Source organism: Helianthus annuus, chromosome 17, assembly GCF_002127325.2.
Source record: "Helianthus annuus cultivar XRQ/B chromosome 17, HanXRQr2.0-SUNRISE, whole genome shotgun sequence".
NCBI lineage: Eukaryota > Viridiplantae > Streptophyta > Magnoliopsida > Asterales > Asteraceae > Helianthus > Helianthus annuus.
This window is the reverse complement of record NC_035449.2, coordinates 60,745,315-60,753,579: the sequence shown is the minus strand read 5'-3', so window position 1 is coordinate 60,753,579 and position 8,265 is coordinate 60,745,315. Positions and strand designations below refer to the sequence as shown.

General features: G+C 46.8%; 2 protein-coding genes across 2 annotated transcripts; both read left to right on the top strand.

Moving 5' to 3' along the window:
* Positions 1-365: 365 nt before the first annotated feature.
* Positions 366-1,188, top strand: LOC110921859. The gene has a single exon (XM_022166179.2). The coding sequence runs from the start codon at positions 448-450 to the stop codon at positions 979-981; it is 534 nt and encodes a 177-aa protein (XP_022021871.1). The 5' UTR covers positions 366-447; the 3' UTR covers positions 982-1,188.
* Positions 1,189-6,071: 4,883 nt separating this feature from the next.
* LOC118488837 lies at positions 6,072-7,424 on the top strand. The gene is made up of 2 exons (XM_035986227.1): positions 6,072-6,428; positions 6,618-7,424. Exons 1-2 carry the CDS (start codon positions 6,072-6,074, stop codon positions 7,422-7,424), a joined length of 1,164 nt encoding a protein of 387 aa, XP_035842120.1.
* Positions 7,425-8,265: the final 841 nt, after the last annotated feature.

The following is an 8,265-nucleotide window of genomic DNA, read 5'->3' as shown; positions in this document are numbered from 1 at the left end:
CTGACATGAGGTTGAAATTGACAACTTCCTACACATAAAAAAGTGATGGCACACCGAATAATCTTAAAGAGTATTTTAAAAGCTGTACAGGTTCTCTATAATGATATCTTGGGGGTGTTTTTTTAGATAATTTGCACGTCAATAAATTATAAAAAAATACATTATTATAAACTTATTAAAAAAAAGAATAATAATATGGGAGAAAGAGGAAAAAGAAAAGTAAATACGTCCGTGATGGCGAAAGTATCTGGGCCCACGACCACTCTCACGTCCACATCACAAAAATAAATAAATAATAAATAAATAAAATAATATGAAATTAAATCGAACTTTCTCTCTCCCTATATAAACCCGGGCGCCTTCAAAACACCCACCGCTGTCCCCCACTCTGATATTTCCAACAAAATACCTAAAACACCCCTCTAACAACAACACAACTCCTTCCTAATGGACTCACTGAGTTCCACAAAACGAGCCCGTTCCGACTCGGCCGACAACGAGTCAGACTCACCTCAACCAAAGAGAATCCAACTCGACCTTCTCGACACACTAGACGACTCGGACGAGTTAACGTCGGCTCAAGACCTTGACTCGTTCATAAAGAGTTTCCAAGACGAAATATCTCCTCTACCGGAAACACTCGACCGGACTTCTGATTCCGGCGAGTCTAGACCGGATCTCGAGTTTCTACTCGAGGCATCGGATGATGAACTCGGACTTCCTCCGCCGACTGAGTCGGATAGGATACCGGACTCAGTTTCGACTGAGTCGGTTGAACTCGGTGTGTTTTCCTGGTTAGATGACCAGATCCCGAACTATAACTCGTTCGAATACGGATTCGAGTACGTAGATGATGATGCTAGTATTAATAGTAACGGTAACGGTGAATACGTGGCGTTAGATGGATTGTTTGATTATACAGATCTAGGTTTTGGACCGTCCGATTTGTCAAGTCGGACGGAATCGTTGCCGGCTCAGTGACGAGAGTTGATTTATTAGTTATTGTAAAGTTTTTTTAATTTTTTAATGTTATAATATGGAGACAAGGATAGAACGTCATACCTCCTCAGATGTTGATTTTTATATATATATTTTTTTTCAAGCGAGTGATGTATGCGATCGCTTTGAAATGTTTTTGAGGATGAAGATGACTTTAGCAATAAGTTATATTTTTTTATATTTATGTGACGTCTACTGTTGTTATTTTAACTTTAAGCAATAAGTTATCATGGTACAGAAAATTGGACGATATGATATCACAATATTTTGGTTTGCAAGGAATCCAAAGTTCCTTTATGCTTTTCATAAATAAGTATAGGGGAGGGGGATTTAAAGATTTTCTTTTATCTTTCAATGGTTTAAAGACTCTTTAAATCCTTCTATTAAATAAAATACAAAAAAATAAGTAGACAAAGATTTTATTGGTTGAAAAGAATGAGCCTCACCTGCTTTTCCCTTTATAGTTGATTTGGCCAGGGGCACTATATTACACCCTGGCCTAAGGCTATCCTTTTCTTTTAAATTTGTAGTTTTGAAGAAATGTGAAGGGGTATGGTCTCAAAAAGCCGCGCAAACCTCCGCCCAGGTTGCGCGCGAGACCATACTCCTTATTTCAGAAAACTCATTAATAATATCCACGCGCGGCCTACACACGTTGTAGTTTATCCAGCGCGAGGCAAGGCCCACAAGAGGCTCAGATATCAGCACTTAGCATAAAACAATGGAACAAATGAGCATACTAACCCCGCGCGGATTAGTTTGCTGTCCAATAAGAGCCACCCAGTAGGGAAGCGCACAGCTACCTACAGTGGTACATAAGGTACAAGTGGCAGTAAAAGGAGCCAATGAGCGTCTAGCAGACTCTGGTCAATCGTGCCTCACGATCGCCTGACGAGAAGTACACAAGGACGCCTACGTGGCACCAATCGGAGGACGGAGACAACTGTCCCACGATCTCCACTTGTCTGCTGATGACAGAAGGACAACAAGGCCGACAACAATGACACGTGGCTCCAATCAAGGTGCGCCAGCGCCGGTAAACGTCTAGAAGCCACTAAGCGGTCGACGCCAGTGAGACAAAGAGCATATCCGTTTTGTTGTCCGCTTCCGGCCCAAGGCCCATCAGCCCATAACCCCTTACACCTCTCCGGCTATAAATAGAGACCTCATTCCACAGGTTAAACATTCTATTCCCTCTACTCTCACTCTTAGCTCTTAATTACTCTCAAAGCGGTCGCTTATTCTCACGCCGGAGCCTGGTTAAGAGGGAAACCCCCACATTCCCCTCTTAACGAGTAACGGTGTTCTGTTTTGCAGGATCGATTATCAAGTCGGAGCTCAAATATCCATAAGAAGATTAACCATTATGAAAGGAACATAAACCAATCTAATTAACTCCTTAATTAGACCAGTGTTTCTTCATTGGCGCCCACCGATTTTTTCTTTAACCACCCTCATCTTCTGTTATTTGAGCCTTTTGACATCTTTTTCATCCTTCGACTATGACTGGTCAAGGAATCATTCCAGAGTTCGGTTTCGAAACCAACTCTAACACGGCGTTGGGTGAAGGAATCCAAAACTTCCAAGCCCAACAAATCGAAGAAATCGGCGAAGTTGAAATCAACAATACTGGGGGTCCGCGCGGGAGCTTCACCCGCATCACCCAAGTGGTCACCCCAGGGAACAACGGAGAAGGACCTTCGAACACAGCGCCACCTCAAAATGTATCTGCATTACTTGGCTTACCAGAAGGCGAAACCCCAACCTCGTGGTATGCCAAAAACATCGCCACCATCAATGCAACATACCAATCGCTGATCGCGCAGCAAGCAGTTTTGACGGCAGAACCGTCCTTGGTCACCCCTCAGAGTCAGGGGGTGCGCCAAATGCCCCCACCAGCCAATCTACAAGGCAGAATCAACAGGCCTCCCCCTACAAGACGTTTAAGCGTACAAGACACGCGCGATACAAGAGGGGAAACGGATAGTTACTACGACTATCCGTCGAACCTTCAACGAGGCCCTGTTCATAGCCGGCTCACGCCGCGCAACATGAACAACGAATGGGAAGAAACGGACCCGTATGATCCCACATGGGAAGGTGACGAGGAGTCGTCAGTCTTTAATCGTTTACCAAAAAACCATGAGTACTACAAGCCAAGACAACACATCGGCTACACAGAAGAAGCTGAAAGAGATTTCCGCCTGGCATACCGACCAGCGGAAGCTGCGGAGCACTCCAAGTTTATCCCGAAAATTGCACTCGCGCCGCTTTTATGAGAGAAGCTACCCCCGACTGTCGGGAAGTTCAATGGATTGACTGATCCAGACGATCACGTCAGAACGTTCACGAGTGTGGGCTGCATGGGAGGTTGGAACATGCCCATGTGGTGCCACCTGTTCATTCAAACTCTTACCGGGGCGGCTTGCGCCTGGTTTGACAGCCTTCCGCCTGGGAAGATTAAATAATGGACAGATTTCAAGACGCAATTCTTGAGCTACTTCAGCCAACAACGTCGCTACCAACGCGACACAGCCGAAGTAGAAGATATTTGGCGAAGAGATGGTGAAGGTCTGGAGGACTTCATCACCCGTTTTAACAAAGAATGTCTGAAAATAGGCGGCGTCAGTGAGCAACTCATGCGCTGTCACTTCAAAAAGGCTATACGCTGCGATAGTCTCATTCGAACCATCACAGGCAAAGATGGAATGCCAAAGGAGTGGGATAAACTAATGGAAGCCGCAAAAATTGTCGCGCAAACGGAGGAGTCCCTTGCTGGTGGAAAGGGCTACTACCCTGAAGATCGATTCTCAAGAGGAAGTACGCGCGACAACAACAACAAGCGTAACAAATACAAGAGTCATGACTGGAAGTCTGAGAGACCAAGAGGCCGCGACGATAGGCCGCGCTACAGAGAAGATGCGCGAGAAACGATTGACCGAATTGGTTACAAGAAGGCGGTCAGAGACGATAATCGTGACAAACACTGGACTCCGCTCACAAAAACGCCAAAGGAGGTATTGATGACGGAGAGTATCGATTTCAAGGCTCCCAGGCCAATGACAAACAAGAAAGGGCAAGACCCCAACTTGTACTGCGATTTTCACAAAGATTCAGGGCACCTGACCGACGACTGTTATAGCTTGCGCCAAGAAATCGAGAGAGCGCTCAAAAGCGGTAAGCTAAGCCATTTAGTGAAGAATGTACGCAAGGAAACCCGTCAACTCCAGCGCCACGACGAAGGAAACCACAAAAAGGTCCGACGACTAGAGACTCACATGGTCAACGGACCCAGGTATAGCGCGAAAGAGAAAGGCAAACGCCCTTATGAACCTTCTTGGCAAGAGCAGCAAGTTATATTTCCGGTAGTGCGCGGCGGACCTCGCGCCACACGTCCCGTCGTCATTACCGGTATAATCGTGCATTATGAAACTGACTACATATTCATAGACCCGGGAAGTACTGCCGACATCATTTACGAACAGTGTTTCAATCAGTTGGATGAGGAGGATAAAGCGCGACTCGAGCCAGTCGATTATCCTTTGTCTGGATTTTGCAACGAGATGGTTTTTCCACTCGGACAGATCAGTTTCCCCGTCACGCTCTCTGACGGGAAACACTCAAGAACAACAAATGTGAACTTCATGGTAATGCCAGTGAAATCGAGGCATGATGTGCTTATTGGGAGGGAAACACAAGGCGAGTTAAACATGGTGACTTCAACGCCACATTCTGCGATAGGTTTCCCAACCAAGACAGGAGTAGCAATCATATATGCCAAGAAAGAAGTAATGTCAACTGAAGAGCTGCGCCCAACAAAGGCGGCGAAGGTCTCCACGACCGAGCCAGAGAAATGGGTTTTGAACCGCAAATACCCAGAACAGACTGTGACAATTGGCCACGCCATTTCGTCAGACATCAGAACACGTCTAAAGCAACTGCTGTTTCGAAACATGGATATATTTGCCTGGACCCCGGCAGACATGACCGGTGTCCCGCGCAGCATCACCGAGCATTGCTTAAACACGTACCCCTCTGTCGAGCCAAAGGTCCAAAGAAGGCGCAGCCTAGGAGCAGACAAGACAAAAGCAATGAACGAGCAAGTATGTGAGCTGCTCAAAGCCGGGATCTTGCGAGAGGTAAGATATCAGAGTTGGGTTGCGAACCCAGTGATGGTCGAAAAGTCAAACGGCGGATGGCGCATGTGCGTAGATTACACCGATCTCAACAAGGCGTGCCCAAAGGATTGCTATTCCTTGCCTGAGATCGATAAAAAAATAGATTCTCTCGTGCCATACCGGTGGAAGTGCTTTTTGGATTGCTACAAAGGATACCATCAAGTTCAGATGAAGCTAGAAGATGAAGACAAGACAGCGTTCAGAACTGATCTTGGAATCTTCTGCTACACAAAGATGCCTTTTGGCCTGAATAATGCAGGCGCGACATATCAACGCTTGATGGACAAGACCTTTGCAGGTGACATCGGAAAGCATATTGAGGTTTATATCGATGATCTAGTGGTTAAAAGTCCCGAGGAGGACCAAATGTTGAAAGACATCGAGAAAACGTTCAACTCATTGCGCAGCGTAAATATGAAGCTAAATCCAGCCAAGTGTTCTTTTGGCATGGAAGAAGGGAAGTTTCTAGGCTTCATTGTCACAAACGGCGGTTTCAAGGTGAATCCAGAGAAAGTACAAGCTATAGAACGAATGCCCTCACCGCGAAACATCAAAGAAATGCAACGACTGGCCGGCCGACTGGCCGCGCTTAATCGTTTTCTCTCCAATCACGCCGCAAAGTCGTATCCCTTCATTAGCACGTTGCGCAACTGTGTGAAGAAACAGGAGTTCAAGTGGACACCGGAGGCAGAAACAGCTTTTCAACAGATGAAAGCGTGTCTAATTGAACTCCCTACCCTGACGGCACCGTTTGAAAAAGAGCCCCTCGTACTGTACTTGTCCTCCTCGGACAAGGCAGTAGGGTCAGTATTGTTGGTCGACAGAAACGGAGTGCAAACTCCGATCTATTATGTCAGCAGGGTACTCACAGACCCAGAAACAAGATACTCCACAATGGAAAAGCTGGTTCTTGCGCTACTACACGCCTCTCGAAAGCTGCGCCGGTACTTCACAGACCATGTGATAACTGTGCTTACAAACTTCCACATCGGCACTATACTGCAAAAGCCTGAGACATCAGGCAGGTTGGCAAAATGGGCCATTGAACTAGGAGGCCATAACATCTTGTACAGGCCACGTCCAGCCATTAAGGGTCAGGTCCTAGCCGACTTCATCACAGAAGTGCCGGCCGATAAAATCAAGGAGTGCGAGCTGATAGAGACTCCCGAGAAAGAGGCAACAGATGAAACTTGGATGCTTTACACCGACGGGGCATCAAATGAAGATGGCGCGGGAGCAGGATTGCACCTAGTGAGCCCAGAGAATCACGAGTTTACTTACGCCATCAAGTTGGACTTCAAAAACACCAACAACGAGGCTGAGTACGAAGCATTTCTGGCAGGCTTACGCCTCGCCATCAAAATGGGAGCCAAAAGCTTGCGCGCACATGTTGACTCACTCCTGATAGCCAGTCAAGTAAATGGCATATACGACGCGAAGGGAGAAGTCATGGCTTTGTATCTGGAACAAGCGAAAGAATTGCTCCAACAATTAAAATCTCACAAGGTTATACACATCAATCGCTCCGAAAACAAGCCAGCTGATGCCTTGAGCAAGCTTGCCTCGACCTCCTTTCAACATCTTGCCAAAGATGTAAGGATAGAGGTACTCAAGAATCCATCGGTGCTGCTGCGACAAGTGAACGTGATCGAAACGGGCCAACCTTCATGGATGACCCCGATAATCCAGTACTTGCAAGAAGGGGTACTCCCTGAAAACAAAGCGGAAGCGAGGAAGATCCAAAACAAAGCCCTACAATATGAAATGAACGGCGGTATTTTGTACCGAAAATCCTTCCTGGGGCCACTACTGCGCTGTGTAGACCCCCAGGATGCGAACTACCTGATAAGGGAGATCCATGAGGGGATCTGCGGCATTCACTCCGGGCCACGGGTGGTTGTCGCAAAGATCATGAGCGCCGGTTACTACTGGCCTGGTATGCATGTAGACGCGCTGAAGGAGATCCGCAAATGTGACTCTTGCCAGAGGCATTCTCCAAAAACACTTCGCCCCAAGAACGATCTTATCCCTGTATCCACTGTATGGCCCTTCCAGCAGTGGGGAATTGACATGGTGGGACCCTTCCCGGATGCTCCCGGCGCCGTAAAATTCATCATAGTGGCTGTCGATTACTTCACAAAGAGCATATCCGTTTTGTTGTCCGCTTCATTGTCAATTGTGTTGACCGCTGTCATGCGTGGTGAGGGTAGGCCAATCTCCGCCGGGATAACCGCCTCTGAGCCATAAACCAAGCTAAAAGGGGTCTCGCCGGTACTCGTTTTAGGCATAGTTCGATGAGCCCATAGGATGCTAGGGAGCTTATCAACCCATCCTCGTCGCCTTGTCCCCAATCTGGCCTTTATTCCCTCGACAATGCATTTGTTCAACAAAACGGAAAGACGTCTTGACTTGGACTTGTTAGAAGAAAGGCGCGAAATCGCGCGAATCAAAGAGGCCAAGTACAAGACCCAGCTAGAAAGGTACTACAACACAAGGGTACGCATCTGTACCTTCACCCCAGGGGAATACGTCTTCCGCGACAATGAAGCGTCAAACGCGGAACGTCCAGGAAAGTTGGCACCTAAATGGGAAGGCCCATACCTGATCCACGAGGTCCTGGGCAAAGGGGCCTACAAGTTACGCACCCTAGATGGCCACATCTTACCACGAACATGGAACGCGCAACAACTGCGCAAATGTTATATGTAACTTACTTCGGCCTTGCGCCCGTTTTTACTTTCCTATGTCGGCTATACGCCATTAACAATTAATGTATGAAGGCCTATGCGCCCATTCCAGACTTAATGAAAACATACGACATGTTTTTCTATTACATTTTTTCGTTACAAATGCATGCTAAACTTTTGATTAGCGCGAAAACACTCCAGCATTTTAAAAATTTGTTGACAAGAACCGCCTCCAAGGTCCTCCGCGAACAAAGCGCGAGACCGGGCGGTCACCTTTTACTTAAAAGACACTTCCATTTATTCGAGCTAATTTAACCTAAGTTCTGACAGCAATGCAATAATTGCAACGGAAAAAGCGAAAACGATTCATATATTAAACTTGCGCAACTGCGCAGCATTTA